Here is a 22,377-nt window from a genome sequence, read left to right as displayed (position 1 = left end):
CTGAAAGAGGGAAAACCGGAACTGTCAGGTCAAATATTTGCTTCACTTTCCACATGGATTGAAGGAGATGATTCAATTAATTGGAAGCTGACGCTGGTCCAGTCTGAATTACATGTATTTGATTTTTAAACCATTGGCTAAACTGTAACAGTGAACACTGACAGGAGCATAGCACAGCTCATTTCTTCACAGGTTCTCATTAAATGTAGTTGCATCTATGAAACAGCTCCATGTATGAAAAACCTACAGATGCTCCCTTCTTGTAAGAACAACCAATTTCCTGGAAGCAAGCTGCTAAAGTTTACTCCAACATCTTTATTACTCCAACATCTTTATTGCTTTGCCCACACGGACCAGTTTGAAATATGCAGGCAGAGGTGTTTAGAAGGGAGAGTTAATAAAAAACTCATATTTGCACTGCGCCAGGTTTCACTGTTCTTTGTGAGAACACAGACGTTCGCATAGAATGCCCATCTGGGGAGAAGGAAATGTAGTTATCCACATTGTAATCTGCTTCAGAGGCATGACATCGTGAACACGCTGCTCCTCACCAGAGTAAAGACAAGTGTGCATCAGTAAAACAGAATATCACATCAAAATAGCATCATGTGACACTGCACTCAAAGTAGAGTGTGAGACAGGGCAGGGCTGGGAATGCTAAAACTAGTAGTGAGACTGATTCTTATCAACTTGGATGTGAAATGACACAATGAGGACAAAGTAATTGTTTGGACTGATTTAAACTGTGGGCTTTAAGATTGGAGATTAATTATGCACAGCTGTCACACTTTATTGTGGCATGCAGAAGTGTTTGGAGCTATGCAATGTATAATAATATAGTACAAATTAAAGTCTGATTTTATATAAATTTAGTGTTAACTAAGAAAAGTAATTGCGTATGGGGCATCCATGTGATTTGCATTAGTTCAAAGCGATAAGGAATAAGTTCCATCCATTATGTGACATTTCCTGAGCATAACTATGCCCCCCCCCCCCCTCTAACTTTAATATTTTGCCATAAAAAGTTCTACACACAAAACAGTTTCTTGTGAAGGCTTCATGATGTATGACAAAAAACAAACAAAGAAACAAAACAAATACAGCAGAGGCCATCATCATGGTCTGCACTCAAGTCTCACTCCCTGAGATACACTGATGAGCTGTGGGTGATGGTTCCCTGCCAAACTGTGCGCACACAGCCCATTTGCCTCCAATGTTGAACTCATCATCTCTCACTGTGTGATACTTGACCCAAATAGCATGCAGACTCCATATTTCAAGATTGGACAGATGCAGCAAGTTCATAACTCTTTGCATTGTTCCCTAGAATGTCTGCAGCTCATGTGCCATGTGCAGCCATATGTGCTGCATACTGTTAGTATTTGCTTCTCTCCGTGTCTGCATGAACGAGTACCTGTGTATGAACTGGTTCTCCTCCAGATACTGGCAGCCCTTAGCAATGTCTCTGGCCACATTGAGAAGGTCCACCATGGTCAGGCTGGATGGCTGCTCCTGATCCCGTAGACAAATGTAAGGAGTATATCAATACATGATGGATCTAACTTGGATCATAATGTCTTCAATGTTGGAACTCTGAGAGGAACAGAAGGCTATACTGTATATGTGCACTAGAGCGTGAAGCAGCGGTGTCTCACCAGCCGAGGTCTAGTCTCCCTCAGGAAACTCTTCACATCTCCTCCGGTCATCAGCTCCAGCAGGATGAACCTGGGCATTGCCTGCAGGCTGACCCCGACACAACGCACAATGTTCTGGTGGCTGAACTTACTGTAGGATCACAAGAACACAAGGAAAATGATTAGTACGGTTTAAGGAATAGTTTGTGTGTCATGGTATGTTTAAATGCACCACACATGCAATATCTTGTCTCTTTATGTTGCATTGTGTCAATGATATAACAGGAGATACTTTTATTTCTATTATAATTGTCGACCCAGAACATAGATGCAACATGTGGTTTCAAAAAACCCACTGCAGGCCCCTGCCCTGAATGTCCCATTTCAGTTTGAGATGTTTGTGGCTCTTACCTGATGATTAGAGCCTCCATGAGGAAGTCCAGCTCATCCTGCTCAGAGCAAACCTCAGGCAGGGTCTGTAGTAAAATAACAAATAATGCATGCTTTATATCCAGTATGTTTTAGTATGCGTCTCAGTGATGCTGAACAGTTCATAAATGACAGGAGGTAATATAGGGCTTGAGCTGTAAAGGCTTTAACTGCAACGCTGAAAGGAAAACAAAACTGATCAAAACTGCTTGTTGTCAAGCTCCTTCCAAGTCTTCTTATTGTTGTCAAAGAATGGGTAAAAACTTACCTTGACTGCCACTTGCAGTGGACTCGGTTCACCCGGTATCCCCACTGCCATCCCTTCATAAACTTCACCAAAAGCACCGTGACCCAGACCCCTTCAGAGACAAATAAATTTAACATCTGAAAATACAGGTCAGACATAAACTGAAAGCTTAATAAACAAGTTCATACAGGAGCACTGTTCAAACTGAAATTTAAAATGATTCGAAGCAGAGCAACATGTCCTGATCAAATCTGTATACACACAGAGTAAAAAAAAAGGTGAGGAAATGAGATCTGTGGAACAAAATCAAGAAAAGCAATCCGTGCAAAAATTCTGGCAGAGACGCCAATCAGTATTCCAAAACAGCAATTTGCCCGACTTTTCAGCCCACAGAAGAAAAACACTTTCTGTGTGATGTCAGTGCGAAGTGATAACATTTAGCACCAAATTATAGTCGGGATTTTCCCCTTTGTGGCTATTTCACTTGATTTATAACTTGCATAAAGATATGGGTAAATATTCATGCGTCCATGAGAAAAAGGATTCATCTCAGAGCACCAGAATAATAAACGAGGGAGCTATAAACACATGAAAGATGCATTAAAAATTGAAAAGACGGCAGCAAAAAAAAAATCATATCTCAACCGCTGGGATTATTGGATTAGACCCATACGCTGTGAGACTTTAATATTTAACAGTTTATTTAACACACCAGGTCTATTTAAGTAGTGAATCTAATGTATTTTCATTGCAATTAGCAGTTAACTGAACTATATGTTGCAGTTTTTAAGATCTTGCCACAGATTTAGATGGGTTTGCTTGCAGATGTAATGTGATCCTTAACACCATTTTCACCTGGTGAGGGAGATATTCCTCCGTGGCACCTCCTTCAGGTCACTGACTGTTGCCGTCTTGCCGGCGAAGCAGTAGTTGGGGTTGTAGTCGGTCATGATGGTGGAGGCCCTCAGTTTACTGAGTTTACAGTCGGGGCTCTGCAGCTCCAGCTGGATGGACTGCAGCTCTGTGTGTTTCCGCCGGTACACTGGTGAGAGGGGGGGGATTTCATCCACATCGTAAAAACCTTTAACGCTTTTATTTCTCTAAGGACCTGCTGAATCTTATGAAGCAGAATTCCTTTGCGGCTATTAAATATTGATTCGTTGTCATTTGATGTCAGCTTTGCAGTCGGAAATTGTTCAGATGCTGTTTCAGAATTCAACCCTGGACATATAAATACTACAAATGCACCGTATAGACATAACGCAGCAACAGTTTGCACGTTGCTCAGCCTCCATTTGCGGAGCCAACAAACACAAAAGCAGCCCACTGTATAAAGATGTTTTTTTTTCTTTGTCCAAAAACACACAATGTAGTGCCGGGATCCTGGACAGGGGCTGCATATTAGTCGCATGTTGGGGAGTTATTTATTTACTAAGTATTGTCTAATGTACGAGTCGTGTCAGCCACGGGCTGAGCAGCCATCCATTATTAGCACGTTTCATCCATCACAGCAGAAGTTCCACACCTCCTCTGTACTCGCCTCGTCTGATGAGTGTCGTTGTGAGAGTGGATGCATTGCTGGTCTGTGTGGGTGTATGCGGAGAAGATGATGGCTTTATGAGTGCATATGTCTGACTGTAAGAGCCTGGAAGCAGAGGCCAGACACTCAGAGTACAGTATTGTTTAAAAAAAAATATTTTTAAGAGCGTATGAAGTTTTAAATATATTTACTGCTGTGGAGGAAAGTCAGTGGTGGAAATATGACCTTGCGAGGACTTATCCAGCAAATATCAGCTAACATCCAGAGATGAGCCATCCATCATGAAACTACATTGAATTTCAGGTCGTAATTGTAAATGAGAACAGGTTCTCATCTCACTTACTTGGTTTCATAAAGGTAAAAAACAACAACATAGAGTTTAAATATGATAAACATGATTTTATGTTTATCATATTGACTCCGTTGTATCAGAATAATTTTACGTCTATTAGCCTCTAGAATCATGCTTATGGTTGCTCACACCAGATGCGGTATCTCGTATTGATAAATTGGTGTGTCTGTAATATAAACGCTCCACAGACATGTTTGATACATACTTATCATGACTCCTGACACGGCCAGCAGCAGGGCGGCGATGAGGGCCGAGGTGCCCACAGACAGACCCAGCGCCAGGTGGGAGAGAGACGACGGGGGAGGCATCAGGGTCCCCTCTGCAAGACGAGGGGAAACAACACCCTTCCACAGTTGTTATCTTCCCCAGAGCAGGATTAACATTCATTTCACCACACTTAATCCCCAGTTTAAGTAATGATGTGAAAGCGATGACACAACAGAGTTTAGTATAGTGGCGATGCATATCAATTCCTTTTCATTGATGAGGGGGAGATCTTATTTCATTTTTCCAAGCTGAGAAACAAATTATGCACGCCGGGAGAGACCATATTAAAACGGTGACCTTGTGCGACTTCCCATCAATGGATTATTTACTGCTTGTCATCACTGAGAACAAGTCATTACGATATTTCTGAGATGGCTATAGTACTGCTGTTCCATGTCAAATTATCTAGTTACAATCTGCCATATGAATTAATTTAAGGTCTCAATTCATATAGTACTCATTATTCTACTGGGAGCACAGATCCTAATTGAAAAGGCAGCTCCACGTCCCAAGGGTTTGTCCACATCACTTCCCTCCAGAAGAAGAACAAATGACACAACTGATTTTTTCACCAAGGTTGACATGCTCTAATGTCCAGAGGGCATTAGATCCAAAAAACCCTTTATCTAATGTGATCACACAAAAGCCACCGTACAATGTCAAAACGTCAGGTGAAGCCTTTTCTCCGAAAAACCTTTGACAACGAGGAGATAAAGAATATTTATCGTAGTTCAACGTAGAGATAAATTAAAAAAAATCATCTAACAGGACTTGATATCAGCTGCAGGTAGAATCATTTCATTATCAGGTTATCTTATCCTAAAGATTATTAGTATCTACAAATGATTAAGATGCTATTTAAAAAAACCTTTCCTCAGATAAAGATTTAATAAAGAGCAGAGCCTCCGAGGCTCAATTACTTTTGGAGATCAATTTGTTATCTGTTCACTGAGTCACAATCAGCTTCACATCAGCTTAGTTTGGGATTTACTCCGCTGTTTGGAAAGCATTGGGAGTCTATCGCTCTCTCTGTCTATGTATGCATGTGTGTGTGTGTGTGTGTGTATGTCAGACCTGTAGAGTTGATGCAGGACACGCCATCTGATGCCAGGATGAGGTCATCCTCACAGAAGCACATGATGCGGTCCATGATCTCGTGGCATTCACCACTCTTGCAGTGGCTGCAGTTCTGCACTGGACTAATGATCACCTCGCCATCCCCCTCCATAGCTTCAGGCACACAAACACGCACACATGGCAGGGTGCGATTAGACATATTCAGAAAGTAAAATTACCGGAAGTCCGGTGTAATTTAGGAGATGTGATCCTGATTAGAGGAAGCCATTAGATGCCTTTCTGGGTTCCGTCCTAACAGCATTCACCAGTCACATGAAACATATCAGCAGCCCTCTCATACATCACGCCCTACCACTTATAGGATTCTCGGTCATCTGACAGCAAAAACAAAATGGCAATGCAGTCTTATTATCAGATATACAAGGATATCAGATAACAGAGTTTTGCATTTGAGGCCCTGGTTCACAGTGGATCACAAACATTCTGAGCTTTATATGTGTGAAAGATTCCAGCTAACTCTGACTTTACTGCACACTCAATGGATTCTAACTCCGTGTGTTAGTTAAACAGTTTGATGTAACTGGACGAAAATCTACAGGAGGATTGCAGTCATCAGGACGACAGGACTCCTCTTCAGTACAAACCTACATTACTCTTTTAATCTGAGTACCCAAATGTACCACAACACTACAACCAAGTGTCACCCTCTGTTTTTGAATGCCACCTCGTATCCTGTCATCCTACCTTTCAGAGGATAGAGGAAGGGCAGGCCCTCCGGGCCGAGGAAGGACGTGCCATCATCGCCGTCATGTTTTGGGTTGTCATCGATTGAGGTGTTACCACCTAGAAGCAGGATTAAAAGAGTGAAACAAATGATCTCACATCACCCTGAGAGAAACAAGGATTGTGTCATCATCCCTACCAACCTGTGAGCTTTCTTTTTATTTTGTAAATTTGCTTCCTTTCAACCTATCAGGACTATTCTACACCAACTAGAAAGACATACAGGCCGACACATTGTGATGCTGTTTGAGAAACACAAGGTCTCATCAGGACCAACGTACAACTGATGACGTGGTTAAAGGACAGGACATGCAGGACCCCCCCGGCCCATCTATTAAATCTGACACTTCCAGTAGGACACACACCTGATGTGCATCTGAGCTGTACCTGATGGGTCAGAATCTATATTTATTCAACTCTCGCAGAAACACAGTCTTTTGGACTAACCTCTGTAGCCTCCGCCGCCGCCACCGGACATGCAGCCGCCCCCACCACCCCCAAAGCCGCCGCGGGTCAGCCAGAACTTGTGACATGCCTGCCCTCCATGGCCTCCCAGCACCAGCGGCCTGCCACCCTGACTGATGGGAGCACCGCCATTCCAGCCTCCACCTCCACCTGTCAGCAAACACAGGAGTTAAAGCAGCATGCCTATTGACACACACACACACACATACCATGATGCACGTTAAATAAATATTTTTCTTTTTCTCTTCATAACTCTCATGTTTTTAACCCACTTTGGTTAATCTGTCTCAATAGCTTTGAATGCTAGCCAAAATGCTTTCTGTGGAAAAATCGTATTGGCTATTGGTTCTATCCTTCACTTTCTGCACCTGCGATTGCAAATTGATGGTTCTGACTCCCTGATAAAGTCTTAATCTCACTCAGTTTATCTCCTGCTCCACTACATCCTGAAGTTTCAGGATAAACACTGCTCAGAGATTTTATCTATACAATCAGACCTCAGTGTTTTAAATCTTGCGGTGTTTTTTCATGGTAGCGACATAAAATTACAACCTTTTGATACACAAAACACAATTCTGAAGGAGCAATCTAATTTAATTAGGCCTATGGTGATATTGGGATTGCTGTTGTGATTCCTTGACAACATTAAATTAACTGTAGACAACACAAAACAGACTATTGCCACCAGAAGCAATCAATGGCTTAATTCAGAAGTGTTCAATAACCTCTCGTTGTTTCTGCATTGGAATTAAATGTAGAACATATTGCATGATGCACACTAAACAACAATGGATTTTTGTATCATTATTATGCTATCCTGTGACGATACGAAAATGTTTTTTTTTCTTTATCTAAAGGTTTTCAAAGAACACATAAAACACAACTTTCATTTCATTCTGAATATGCTCTTATTTTGTACAGCAAGCTTAATTACACCTAAAAAATATGCAATAAAACAATGTACTGTTATTTTCTCTTAAGAACTGCTGCAGTGAATGTTAATAAGCATAATTTAATATTGACTGAGTTGTATAATTAATACCTTCGTTTTTGACTTAATGGCCACACGCTGTATGTTACAGTTTAAATATTCATGTAAATTGAAAACAAAGTTGGAATTACTTTTATAGAATCAAGTCAGAAATGAAGAAAGCAAATTGCCCATCAAACATTTTTACGCATTATAAAGTAGGGCAAGATAATTATGCATTTTCCAGCCTCCACACGAAAACCTTTTAGATGCAGTTCATCATTCTGCTCTTGAAGGCAGTGTTATTTACTACAGGAGAATTTTGGGTGGATGTTTTTGGAAGCGACAACCCAACATAGCTGCAGTCTGTTTATCTACAATGCACTTCTTGGCAAACATGAAATTAACATGCTAACATGAGCTCAAAGTTACAGCCAATAAAATAAACCCTTCCATATTACAGAACTTTAGTCAATTTCATTTTGCTCTTTTCATTTCCGCCTGTGAGACCTGGTGAAACCCAAACAAACCCAAACCCCCATCTCGCCACGCCAGTGAAAATCCCTCCCAGACATGCTGACTATTTCACTCTTTATCCACACACTTTCCTCAAAAGTAAAACTCTGGCTTTGTGAAGATTTGAAAATCAATATCTGTTGTTTTCTGGGTGCCTTACAACTCTGAGCATATGAATAATGGAACTTAAGGTGAGCAGTAATGAAGCGTTGCGAAGGCAGAAGAGCACACACAGCTCTGCCTATAATTAAAGGCAAAAAAGTGCTCCATATGAATTATTGAAGAAGGGTCAAATAATATTTTGTTTTTGCCAAAATCAGAACACTCGAACAGAGGTGGAATATCTATGAAACGTATGCATTAAGATAGAAGCAAACATCTCCAGGATAAATTAGGTGTTCACAGGTACAGGTAGGAATACAAATAAACACTTCCGGCTAAACATTTGATGCCTGCAGAGGGGAACGGGGTAGACAGCATTTCTCACCGTAAATTAGGGGAAGAAAATCAAAACCCACTGCAGTTCTGTGATAAGTTATAAGTCATGTACTTAGGTCTAGCCTGCCTCTCTTCAGTCACTGTCCTTCATCTAATCTCACACACACCACACATCATCTATTATCAAGATCTGTCACTGATACACATCACATTTGAATATTTTGTTTTTCTGCTCATACGCTTATACCAAAGCTGTGTGCAGGGTACCTGCAGCATAGGACCTCCCATTGCGTCCTGGTTGGCTGGGGCGATAGTCCATCTGCTCGAGCTGGGTTTCTGATTGGCTGCTGTAGCCCCGGCCACCTCCCCCAGCAGCGACGATAAGGGGTATGTGCTGCTCCTTGTCCAACTGGGTCATTGTTGTTCACAGTTAGATCCAGGCAGAAGCTCAACACTCACTGGCTTTTAACTCAGACGAGAGAATTAATTCTGAAATTTTGATATTAACCTGAAATACTTTTAGACATTTTCTAAAACATTAAAACTTGAGAATTAAAACTGTAAGGTAAACTTTATTAAGAAAAAGTAAGCTAAGGTAAACTTGTTCAAAGTAAGTGACTAAATTAAACTATAATTTTATCATTAAAATAAGACTCAAATTGTCAAACCTGACAAGCTAAATAAGATAAAGTAAACAAAATTAAGGTAAACCAGATTAAATTTAACAAAGACAAGATAAAATATAATTAACAATATAATTATAGTGCAGACATTGATAGAAAAGCATGTTGGCTTGCATACTTCAAAATTCAGCAGGACATGGCGTTTTGGCATACTGCACCGGACATGCTGTGAGCTGGGAAATATCAAATATTTTTCTGGCATATTAAGTGGTATGTTGATATGCTTTCTGAAACAACATATTTCTCAGCCAGTCCTGATTGCTCGGCCAAGAAATTTTCAACCATGAGTGAGACCAATGGCTGCTGGTATTAATCTTAATCTGAAAGAAACCAATTCATGTATTTCCCAAAATGCTAAATTGTTCATTCATGAAAACTTTGATTAGTGGAACATTAACCTATCACCTTATCTGTTCAGTGATGAGGGCACAGACACCAAAATAAATGGTGCACTCTCCACTCCAGAGCTTCTTGATCATTGCAGTAATGAATAACGACAGGCCCAAAATATGAACACAATAATATAAATTGGAGATTGGTACAGAGCATTTTACCGATACAGAAAAGGAACCACATTCACACACTGTATGCTATACAGTTTAAAATCCCTGTTATTTACTTGTGTTCAATAACCAGTATAAAATATCCCCTGTCCCTGAATGTGTCATTGCTTGGACACCTCATTGCTTGTCCTCACCTTGAATACGCAGGTGGCCCCTCCGCCTCCTCCTCCACCTCCTTTCACAAGAGTTTTGTTCACCATTGGGCCGCTCTGTTCCTTGCAGATCTTGTTCAACATGTCATTGGACTGCATGAGAGAAAAGAACATTTCATATTTTTTTTAGCTAGTTAGCTCTTTATGAGAAAGCTACGTCGCTGCTAAGATTGTAGGATCATAATTATGAGGAAAAAAATGTTTTACAGTGAGGAATTCAGATTAATAGGTGAATAAGGAATACTGTGAATATGCTGTTAAATTATAGGTTGAAGTTAATTAAATGTATAGATTACAGTTGGCCTTTGCAAAGAATATCTCCAAAGACTTTTTGTTTTTTTACTCATTTCCACTAGTTTGCTGAGGAAAAGTACCACAGATGCAATGTTTTTATTGAGGCTAGCAATGGAGAAGTACAGGCTTAGTAAAAGGCTTAGTTTCAGGTGATTACACATGAATGAAAACATTTAATATTATTGTTCATTTCTGCCTCTAAATCCCTTAAATTCAAACTGGATCTGGAGTGTCAGCCCAATTGAACTTAAATTGTATTTCTTACCATTTAGCTAACTGATAGAAGAAAACTACACTAGTTCCACAAAGACCTTTTTAAAATTATTTTTAAAAGTTAAAGCCATTTAACAATAAATTTATAAGCAACTTTAATCTTATTTTGTAATTATGTAGACCACACCTCCTGATTCCTATCAGCACAAATCATTTACGGCTAATTTAAAGTATATTCATATACACTGAATCAGTTTTTTTTTTTATAATGTTGGTGTTTCAGTGTCATGTGGCATTCTATCTATAGAACTACAGCGAAAAAAAAAAAAAAAAAGACTTACATTGGGACATGCATCCTCTCCTTGCTGTCCAACCAGGATGTAAAGCAGCTCACCCTTCCTGAGCAGAAAGTCTCCCGTGATGTAGACACCATGTGACCTGCTCATGGCCAATACGCTTCGACCGCCAGCTGCACCATAGGCTGTGATCCTGGGGTTTAATTGAAAAAAATAAAATAAACACACTGATACAAGCAATACATTAAAGTAGTCAGCAGGACAATCACCCCACTGTTAGAAGGCAGATGATGGTTACATTTTTTGTTGGTAAAGGTGATGATGTCATGAGTTGTAATTTAGTTTTCATAATATTCTAAAGCTGATTAACAGTCATCCAGTGAGCAATGAAGTGCTCCGCATCACTAAATACAAAATTAATTCAGCACTTTCACCCTGGCCAGTCTTCTATCACACATACAAAACTGACCCAGAGTGTCTGCATGGGCACAAGTACACAGACTAAGACATAAAAATAGACACACCTTTGAAGCAGAAGACACAAATTTCAAAAGTTCCAGTTTTCTTGCCAGAACAAAAACCCAATTTGATAGTTTTTGTGGGAGGGATTCAATATTTCTCTTCCCTGGTGGTGCTTGGTGAATAGAGAGAGAATGCTGCCCGGTGCTCAGTAGCTACCTCAGCTGTTTGCCTAATGACTTTTGGGACATGCAGAGCGCGTATTCATCTCTGCAACTGTCTTTCAGCTTCATCTACAGGCTTGGCCTGCAGATGGTGGAGCTGTATGGAGACAGATGCTGTTTGCTAAAACTCTGGGACATGTGTTGTCCATACGTTTTTTAGTTGGGTGTTTTTACACTCAAGGTTTTGGCTGAGCTTCATGGTGTGTGTGTGTGTGTGTGTGTGTGTGTGTGTTTTGAGTCGATTTGGGATGTCTCCAGCTTTCAGAGGTATTTAACTTTGAACCGTTCAAGTCAAATACAAGTTAAGCCTCTTGTTGTCATGAAGATCCACAGGAGGAATATTGATCTCAGCACAAGGTAGTGGATATTCCAGTATTAATCTTTCACCGGGGCACAGTTTGAGGTCAAGGTGCTGAGGCTGAGTGTTGAGCTACTTGGGAGGCCACAACCTTCGCTACAGTGGTAGGTGTTTTTTTTGGAGAGTTTGTTTCACGATATTTAGCCGCAATACCTCCAGCCTCTACTCCCTCCTGCAAGATTCTGATAGTAAAGACGTTTCTGGCTGTTTGATGCACAAAATAAGTTGTGCGTTTAGAGACAAAAGTTGGTATTAAGCAAAAATAACTTGGCAGAGAAGAGAGCTTAATCGAGGCACTGTTGTGTGATCTCAGTGTGAAAAAGGCAACAGAGTGGTGTCTGGTGTTAGTGCGCTCTGGGGTTTCACACTCCAGTAACAGCTGTACCTGTAGGTCCCAGTTTCCTGAACCTGCCACATTTGTATTCCTTTGAAGGGCCCATGGGTGCCGACTGTCACGTTGATGTTTCTGTTCCTGTAGAAGTTGAGGCACTGCGTGGGAGTTGGACCTTCAGATCCGACAGCACCGCAAGTTTGAAATATCCATTTTTTGGCTGCACATGAAGGAAAAAACAAAAAGGAAAAAAACATGTGTTTCTTAATGGAGACTGCATGTAGAGACACACATTGTGTATTTACACACACAAAAAAAAAACACATATAGGCAACAATAAAAAAGACAGAGATATTCAGTGCGCACCATAGAATCATTACAATTCCATTTGTCTCGCATGTAGTCCTCATCATTTCCTTCTGCTCCTCTCTCAATCAATAAAGTATTCTTGCTCAAATCCGGATGTCAAATATTTTTCACTTCAAACCTGGAGACTGCTTCTGGTGTGCCCGTCTCCTCACCAACATTTCATTTGAGATGCAAAAAGGCTCTCAAAAGCTCCACAGCGTAGCACTAAAACACTGCTGTGGCCAACTGGAGTGAACCGATGACTGAAGTAAGTATTTTCATCACACACTTAAAATAAACGCATCACTGGAGCAGAAAAGGCTCTAAAGCCAAACAGGGTTTCAGATGTAAATCCCACTGTGGGTAGTGGGACTGACATGTCACTCAGTTAAGGTGGGATACGCTAAAGGCTGAACAAGAGGTGAACTCTCAGTGCTGGATATGGATGAGACCTTTGTTATGTAAAGTGAGCTTGACCTTTTGACATCAGGCACTCCCTCCCTCTTTCCCATCTCCCCAGGGAACAGTTTGGCTTCGCTGATCAATATTGTTGGTCCATCAATATGAGTGGGTTCACGCGCACGCGCACGCACACACACACACAACCCAAATGCTGTTATGAGCCAGTCTGTGATAGGCTCTTGGCCGAACAAACAAGATGTGCCCCCAAAGATGTTTGTCTTTTCTAATAAGTGGTGTGCACATCAACCTGCAGCACACACACACACTCTCTCTCTTACAGCTCCCTGGACAGTCTGATTTTGCCTGATTGTGATATAAATCCTGCGATTAACTGGCGGCTTGTCCTGGGTGTACCCCGCCTCTCGCCCATTGACTGCTGAGATGGGCTCCAGCTTGGCCTGCGACCCGATAACGGACGAAGCGGTTGGAAAATGAATGAATGATATAGATCTCCTTCTCTGTGAACTTTTCCACTGGTAGTTTGCCATCATCATAGCAAAAATTGCCTCCATTAAAGAAAAGGCCATTTATGAGGTTATCATTATGACAGAACTATTTACACCTTTTATTGGAAAGGCAAAAGACAACCGCAAACATACTGTAGATAAAATATTACACAGTTTAGCACTATTGTTTTTTTTCCTGGTGACAGATGTCCTCCTTGGGCCAGCAATTATTGAGATGGATCAAAGCTGGCGCTCCATGAACGTCTCTAAATGCTAACTAGAAAGCTTATGGGGCTCAAGAGTCCAATTAATTATGGAAGCGTGTTTTGCATAGCACTGCTTGTTGTCAGTCTCATATCTGTCTGAGTGACTAATGTTCTCCCTTCAAGTAACAACCGCTAGCCATCCAATAGCTGCAGGCGAGTGTTTATGAGCAGATTCCTCTCTGAAGATTATTAGTGAGCGTATAAATGTTAAGAACGCTGAACAGGATGGTATGGATTCAAAATGCAGAGGCACAGACTGACGGTAAAGAGTCAGAATGGTTTAATCCAAAGAAGGGTTCGGTACTGTAGGGAATTTCCATACCAGATTGAATTCCACAATGTGGTTACATGCCGACACTACACTAGGAAGACACTACATTTATCTTGGTATTGCTATAACTGACTTTCATGAACGTGTCATCAGTGACGTCACATAACACAGGGATTAAAATTCGCCGGGGTATCTAAATCAGCAGGTGAAAGACAAGGTGAAAAAACATGCAAAGGTTCAGAAACAACACTGTGAGGTTCATAGAACTGGCAGAGGACTGACGACAGAGGGAGGGCTAAGAAGGCATGGTGACGAAGGGAACGAGGAGCAGGTGTGACAACGAGAGGGAAAGAGGTCGGACACAGAACACAGGAAATAATGCAACACATAAAGGCAGGGCAAAGAATACAAGAAATACACATAAACATGACCATAAAGGCTAAAACTGTTCTCCAACAATGCTCGTACATCCTATGTCACCTTTATAGATAAAGGTTTGAAGATGATGGGGGTTTTTGTTACATCGTTGCAGTGTTTTAATGTCTCTTGAAAACACTAAACGTACCCTCGAACACACACACAAATAGGCCCAGAGCTCATCTAGAGTTTTGTGACACATTCCTTTTCCATCAGCAGAGGTAGTCAAAGAACGAATACTCACTAACTTTGTCACTTCCTCAGCTGACTCGACTGATGAGTCAGCTGTGAGAAGCAGGTGCCAAACAGCGTGGCGGGGGTGAGAAATGAAATGCTGCCTGAATAGTGGGGAATCAATGGAGAAGAGGGGAGAGAGCAAAAAGAAAGACACGAGTGAAGGTGAAGTCAGGGTGAAGGAAAAAATAACAGGGGGAAGAAGTTTGGCAACAGACTGAAATCAGAGGTAACGCTGACAGAGAGAACAAAGGCTGGCCGGCAGGAAGGTAATGTGAACTATCGGACAGCTAATGAAAAGCTTTTAAATGATGAAAATGAGAAGCAAATGAAAAAGGAGAATGAAACAACGTGTGCTCGGCCCAGATATGAAGCAGAGCGCGACAGGAGGCATTGATGAATGTGTTGAGGTTAGAAGAGACCCTTGTTGGAGCGACAGGTCCGCTGAGCCAAACTCTCGTCAGGGTTGTCATCCTGCCCTGCGAGTGTAAAGCATCACCTCCAGGAGCGGCAACGGGAGATGCCTGACGAATGTTAATCACCTGAGGCTTTGTCTTTGAATCGACCAACAAATGTATAACTTATTTCCCCCAAAGTTAATATCTATGATAATCACAATGCAGGAGGAGTGTGATCATATTGTGAAAAACTCACTTTTCCCATGTTTCTACACTATTATGGTGATTTTGGGTCCTTATCAACCCCAAAACAGCTAAATAAACCATCAAGTCAATCCTTCGTAGTTTGCGTAGTTCAGTGATCACCTCCTGAAACACGTCTGGAAGAAATCGCGCACAATGAGAGTGCACATGCGTGCATGTGTCCCCATGTCTGCACTCTGCCCGTTGACGTTGTACGGAATTTTCCCTGCATAAAGTTAATTTTTGGTTATAATTTTCCGGGGAAAATGGGCAAAAATGTTTTAGTGCGTGACAGAACTTGATGTGACACTTGAGCCATGGAAGTATGGAGCCAGCACTCCACTCCAGAGAGGTAAGATCTAAACGATTTATGTCGGGGAATAATCTCTTTTAGGAAACGAATGTGGTCTCTGTCACCTCTGGCTGTGGCAAGGCATTGGCTTTCTTCAAATATGTCCTCCACCCACTGTCTCAAATCTGTGTCCAGATCACTTGGATGTCCCAAGGTCAGGGAGAGGATGGGGTTTGCTTTCCTCGTCTGGTATGACCAGTTATAACTATAACTAAGCATGTCCCCAAACAGATGATTGGTTTTGACAGTGCTCTCACATGCTAGGATCACATTCATCAGTATCTTGTTTTCTGTAATTATAAAAAAAAGAAATAGAACATTGAAAACATGTTGACTGAAGGCTTCAAGTCCAATACACCCCCAGCAATTCAATGCAACCAGCTAAGGTTTATGTTTTAGAGCATACTTGATCTAGTAAAGTAAATCTAGTGAATGACTTCCAATGTAGAAATTGCATACCTGCTTGTCTTCACCTTTTTAAAGCCATAAGTGAGGGTGTGCTAAATGGAAAATGTCAGGTGGATGCAAGCGGCTCCATTGACATTCTCAGGAAACAAACTGGAGGGTTTTACGCTTCAAAACTGCCCGTCCTGCTCCATTTACTGCCAAAAGAGATCCCTGCACCACTCTGTCAGATATGGACATAGTGCATACCAGTAGGGAACACACTTGCATTGTTGCAGCCTATGCTCAGCTCTTGAAGGAAAATTGAGAATCATCAATGCATCCAAGCAGATTTAACATTGAGCAAAGGTGAGAAGACAGAATACAGCAGGGTCGTTTGTTATTTATTTCCATGTTTTTACACTTACAGTAATCTGAGACAGGGCTTCCAATGGATGGGGGTGAAATGTTCTTGGTTGATGTGATTGGCTGCCTGGTTATGCTGGTGGCCACTGGTGGAAACTCGCCATTGGCTGAAATGAAATATAATGCATTAATTGAAAAAGCTTTCACTTTCATTTGTGTGTTCATTTGTGTGTACAGCAATAAAATCCCGTTTATGTTACAATAAGACGAAGCACCCCAGACACACTGTCACAGAAATGGTGGAACCACCAGGAGGGGTCATTCTATCATTTGTACCACCGAAGACAACACAGAGGGAGATAAATTCATAACAAGCAACTCCATTCATCTCCAACTGTCTCTTTTCCATTGTGCAGTAGATGGGGAAGCACATTCAGTTCATCAAGCCTGCAGCTCTTGCCAAGACTCAGCTCATAAGCGCTTTGGAAGCTTGATCTCTTTCCTACAAATCCCCCCCCCCCCAGAATTTAGTCTTCCAGGCACATGACCTGCCAACTGTGCTTAAAGATATAGGAACACACACACACGAACACCCACATACCCCCCACCCACCCACCCACACAAACCCATATATACAGTGGAACATTGGTTATCGAACAATGATGGAGTTTGGCTCGGAAGTTGAACACATTTTCGGAGTTCGAACACATGCATCGAACCGAGGCGAATCGAACACACGTGAACAAAGGCAGTCTATCAGAGTAGGGACAGTCTGAGTCAACCTGCCATAGGAGAAAGACTGCATTTTTAATTTCGTGTGCATGCTTTTTTCTTTGTTCTCTAGCCCTTAGTCAGGGATATTCAAAATAACATTTTCATTGTGAAAGCCTATGAGTTTTGAAATTCTCCAGAAGGAGGTTGATGCAGAAATTCAGGACAACCTTTTCGTTGCATGTGGAGATCTATGAAGCCTTTACATGGCTACAGAGATGAGACACCAAGGGGGGAGTCAGCGAAAACGTTGGTTTATCTGTTAATTTCTGAAAATATATTTTGATTCCAACTACTGATCATAATTTCACATGAATCATGCAAATGAAAAGATGGCTGATGAGGCTGGGAGAAATACATATACAGTGGAATGTCGGGCCTCCCATCATCATCACTCTTGGAAACGATATATTTTGCTGAGCTTCAGCATCTCCCATCATCAGACCTGATTGATCGGTGCTAAAATTTGACTGTGTCAAGTGTTGCTGTAGGTAATAGATACTTACCCTATATTAAGAACTTGTCATATGGAGAATGAGAGATAGATGAAACTTCAGCACAGCCATACCAGATCTGCGATTCTCAGAAATAAAAATTGCTGTGCAAATATATCTCATAAAATGATGATTGTTGAGATGACGAGTCTCTGACCCAGTCAAGTGTTTAAAGTCCGTTCCAGGTTGAAGAAACAACACTATCTCATATCGTATTCAGCCGAAGAGCTCATTTTATGCATAATAATTTCTCTGTTCAGCTTTTTTTTCCTCACACATTTTTACCCATTTATTCCACAACCATGATTGCAAATTAAATTGCATGTCAATCGAATTTGAAAGTTTGAATTGATAAAAAAGTAGCTCAATAGTTTTAATAGTTTCTATTACTCACAAGTAATTTCTATAACAAAAAGAGCTAGACTACTGACAAAAACTAACTATGCCTTCAAATGTAAGAAAAAAAAAGTCAACTCTAAGGTCAGTTTTGTAATAAGCATTCAATACATCATGTTAAGGCACGCAGGGGAGACTGCTTCTGCTTCCTGAATGTTTTAGCCAGGGTGCAGTGGCTTTAACACATATTCATTGAAACACAATCGCCATTGTCAGAGCTGTATTCTGACACACATGTTCAGATTTTATTATGATTTAATTATAATAAAATTTAATTTAATGATATAATTTGGACAAGTTCAGTGGGCCGAATTAAATAGCCCAAAGTATATGGCCCGCGGGCCTTAGTTTGCCCATGCCTGATTATTAATATATATTTTTTTCATTGCAGTTGTCACGGTCAATCAATCGGATAATTGGTCCTGCAACAATTCAACAAAGGTCTAATGGAGTAAGAGTGGAAAAAGACAGACTCATTTTTTAGTACTCACATGCCAGGAAGCAGTCCATGCTGAAGGAGATGTTGTCAAGAGAGATGGCTGAACTGGGTCCAGGCCCATCCTCAATGCTGAACAGCAGCCAGAACCTGCAGAGGGAGAGAGCTGTTTTTACAAACTCACAGTCTAGCTTCTGAACAAAATGATGCGAGGAAGAATATATTGGGCTTCAAGAAAAATGCCTCTGAGGTTTGGCTTTTGGGGGGATGTGAATGGAGTGCCAATGAGGAAAGACACACATTTCCTGGGTCCACGGGAAATAGTTTTATGCACACAAAAGATTCAAGACAGGCATGGGTGCACAATGTATGAGTTTGCTTTTAAAATTTTAAAAGGTGAAGTTTGACATTTTGGAAAATATATTCATAAAAAATATCATAGTCTGTATAGTAAATAAGAAAATGAAGTCTGTCACAAATCACTTTAGTTTCGCATAAATACTGAAAACAAACGGAATTAGACGTTCTGTTCAAAAAAAATACAGTCTATAAGGGTTTTTCGGGTGCTTCTATTTTTAATCTTATCATGCTAATTGACTGCTGAGAGTAGCGTTGATCCTGCCATTTAATTTGTGGCTGGAGCTGATAGTAACATCAACTAGACTGACAATATGGTATTGCATTACCCTTCAACACTGTTGGTCATTCAACACTGGAGGTCCATAATCAATGTTAATATTTAATGCCAATGATTTAACCTTAGCACGAGCCATATTATGTATCAATTTTTGCTGTCAGCCCACAGTTCCCCGAAAAAAAGTAACACCATATCCTACTCTAGTGTAATGTTCTGACTTAAGTCTGCACAGGCCATATTTCTAATTCTAGCTAAGCTCTACAAAGGTCACTGCGCAAAGAGAGACAGGTTCTCCTCCTCCTCGCAGACATGACATTCTAATTAAGAGTGCGAGCAGTGCTGACTGCATAACCCGGGAATCAAAAATTAATCACTCTTAGGGGAGCATGACTTTCCAAGCGTGAATGGCCAAAAAAAAAAGTCAGGAAAACAGAGATGAACAAGCTTTTCTCAACTGTTTTAATTTCTCTCTTTTTGAGGTTGAATCAGTTTATTGGAAGACGAGACTAGAGCCTTGTTTATTGATTTCCACTCTCTTTATTACAGTTGATTGGAATAAAAAGAGCAAGGGGAGATATTTTGTACAGCTGTACACATGAAGGTTCCATGTCATACAAATATAGTCCCTCCAGTATTCATTAGTCTTGTGAGAAAGAAAATGAAATGTAAATGTTGAAAACCTGCATTTATGAGAGGCAAAAAGAGAGAAGAGCTTTTTGGTTTGGTTTCTTGAGGTTTCTTTTGTTGTGAGAGTATTGTTTGATACTGAGGTTTGTTTGATCGATTGTTTCCTCTTAAAGCCCCTAAAGAGCCAGGCTGCTGCCATTAAAACATGAACACACAGCTTGATATAATCCGGCTCCTCGTTAATGTGGAGACGCACCAGTCTACTAGCCCGTAAAGGGGAAGTGTGATCAGTTTCCATCCCCGTTCGCTGGCTGAGCTCCACAGCTTGCGCTGCTCCTCGGGTCCGGTGTTGTTCTCTGCTATCCATAGAGACAGCGCCCCCCTCTGTGAGCCTCCAGAACACAGCAAAAATCTCACCTGTTGAAATAAATTGGAAATGTAGATTTTAGGTTAATAACATGACTCATAAATGAAACACCACAGCATCATCCTTTGGATAATTTTAGTGCGTCTAGCCGAGTGTGTTATCCATCAAGGAAAGGATGCATAAAATATTGCATTGAAATGATGATGATGATGAATATATTTATTAGATAGAATGTTAGAGTACAAGTACAGTCACACAGTATCATGTATTACAGTACAAATAACGTCAAACATCCTGTCTAAGAGGAGCATTTCAAAAAAGCCCTTGCGGGCTTGTTTCCGTTGAAAGTCCGAAAATCAATCAGCAGCAGCCACCTGCTTGCTTCTAATTATACTAAGATTAATAGAATTTAACCACCAAATTAATTTGGATTACTTTGCTATCTTCATGCCTCAGCTCATCTCACTCTCATTTTTGCCAGTATAGGAGGGATATGGTGGGTGTAAACCACTCTAAAAGCCAAGCGACTCACAGTCAGCAGCAAGAATTAAATGGACAAAAGGAAATCCAGTACTTGCTAACAAGCACGGACTGTGACCATGTCCCTCTACACAACATTGCATTGGAGTAAATGAAAAAATGAGTGCTTCGCCATTTAAGTGGAACAGATGGTGGCTAAAGATTAGTGTAAAGCACATATAGAGACATCACAACCCAAACAATTGGATTCACGCCGGGCACTTGAATCGTACTTATCGATGAGATTACAAACCCTGCAAACTGCACAATGGGCGAGACATGAAAGTAAACGTGGTCTGCAGCTAATGCCCAAAACTAATATCCTCAACATATTTGTCCAAGAGCAGGCAAACTGGATTGAACAAAATCAGTCCAGTGTAGTGAAGGATTTAGAGTGTTAGTCTGGAATGATGACTAATCCTTGGCTGTCTGCCAGGATGCTGGGAGGCAAAGCCTGCAATGGTGTAATACTGCACCCATTTCACCTCCAATTCACACCTGAGAAGGAGAAAGCTTCTCCAACATTCTATTATTCTCTCTACGGGTTTCCTCTCTGTCCCCCTTACTGCCAGTTCCTTTTTCCTTCATGGAGACAAACTTTATTCCACCTCGTTCTCTCCCATTATCTTGTTTTCGACTTCTCAAACTCTGCAACGCTTCTCCATCTTTTCCCTTCACTTCCGTCCCCCCTTCAATGTATACATGGAGGCCAAAGTTTACAGACTTGAGCAATTCTAAAATAACTCCAAACATTGAATGCAACATTGTCAATCAAGGCTCCAAGTACAGGAAAGTGAATATCAGACCGCTCCAAGTACATGTGAAAGTGATTGTGATCATTTATTCAAACAAATTTCCTGATTTACGTCACAAATATCATTATCTCAGGATTTTAGCATTACGGTTATCTTAAATGAAAATTATATAATCTGCTTATGTTAGCTTTCAATTTAATCAAGAAAGCCAAAGGTCATCCGCTCGGAAAAAGAAGACTAGAAACTGAAGATGCTTGTTAAAATATCAATTTGCAGTGGTATGGATATAAAACAAATATGCTTTTACAGAACAGAACGCTCACACATGTAGAAACAGCAGCTGGGGGGTCTGGGGTTTGGGGCTGAGTGTTCTAAATTGTGCATGCCTGTCCGATTTTGATACTTTTTTTAGTGGTGTAAATAAAAGAAATGTTTGCTCACGGTGCATGGAGAGTTTCTGAGAGGAGGAGGGAAGAGGGGGCTCCTCAGTATAGCAGAGCTCCGCTGATCTTTGGACTGGCCTTCCACACTGAATGCCGCACCTTTGAAGAGACAACAAACAGTAAAACACGTAGACTGCCACACACCTTTTTCCATTTAGACCCCAAATTCTGGAATTTATTAATACATAATACATATTAAGGTTTAATGTAACCAAAATGAGCCGTTGGCATACGTAATATTACACCGTATTCCTTTGAGAAAAGCTTTGCTCATCCGAACAATCCAGATGACATTGATTATCTGTCATCTCAGACAATATTCAGAGAATAAAATCAGATGTAAAATCACCAAATGTAGGGTAAAATCCTAATGCTCCCTTAATAGTCACCAAGACAAAGCTGAGTCCCTACAGTGATGAAGAAACGTGGGTGTAGATGATTTTTGAAAACCCTG

The 22,377-nt window shown here is 40.9% G+C and overlaps 1 protein-coding gene across 1 annotated transcript in view; it reads right to left on the bottom strand.

Annotated features, from left to right (window-relative positions):
* Positions 1-22,377, bottom strand: part of alk (ALK receptor tyrosine kinase) — a 163,420-nt gene that overhangs the window by 6,364 nt on the left and 134,679 nt on the right. The window contains exons 8-24 of the mRNA XM_068751629.1: positions 21,922-22,022; positions 20,096-20,256; positions 18,631-18,725; positions 16,541-16,645; positions 12,346-12,511; positions 10,965-11,112; positions 10,099-10,209; positions 8,986-9,127; positions 6,777-6,944; positions 6,291-6,389; positions 5,544-5,699; positions 4,408-4,521; positions 3,166-3,352; positions 2,332-2,422; positions 2,046-2,110; positions 1,656-1,785; positions 1,415-1,512 (exon numbers count right to left, since the gene is read on the bottom strand). Of these exons, the coding sequence (XP_068607730.1) occupies positions 1,415-1,512; positions 1,656-1,785; positions 2,046-2,110; positions 2,332-2,422; positions 3,166-3,352; positions 4,408-4,521; positions 5,544-5,699; positions 6,291-6,389; positions 6,777-6,944; positions 8,986-9,127; positions 10,099-10,209; positions 10,965-11,112; positions 12,346-12,511; positions 16,541-16,645; positions 18,631-18,725; positions 20,096-20,256; positions 21,922-22,022 (2,137 nt within the window). The remainder of the gene's footprint in view (positions 1-1,414; positions 1,513-1,655; positions 1,786-2,045; positions 2,111-2,331; positions 2,423-3,165; positions 3,353-4,407; positions 4,522-5,543; positions 5,700-6,290; positions 6,390-6,776; positions 6,945-8,985; positions 9,128-10,098; positions 10,210-10,964; positions 11,113-12,345; positions 12,512-16,540; positions 16,646-18,630; positions 18,726-20,095; positions 20,257-21,921; positions 22,023-22,377) is intronic.

This window comes from Brachionichthys hirsutus, chromosome 18 (assembly GCF_040956055.1).
Source record: "Brachionichthys hirsutus isolate HB-005 chromosome 18, CSIRO-AGI_Bhir_v1, whole genome shotgun sequence".
In the NCBI taxonomy this organism is placed as follows: domain Eukaryota; kingdom Metazoa; phylum Chordata; class Actinopteri; order Lophiiformes; family Brachionichthyidae; genus Brachionichthys; species Brachionichthys hirsutus.
The sequence above is the reverse complement of the archived record's forward strand: the minus strand, read 5'-3'. Positions and strand labels throughout refer to the sequence as shown.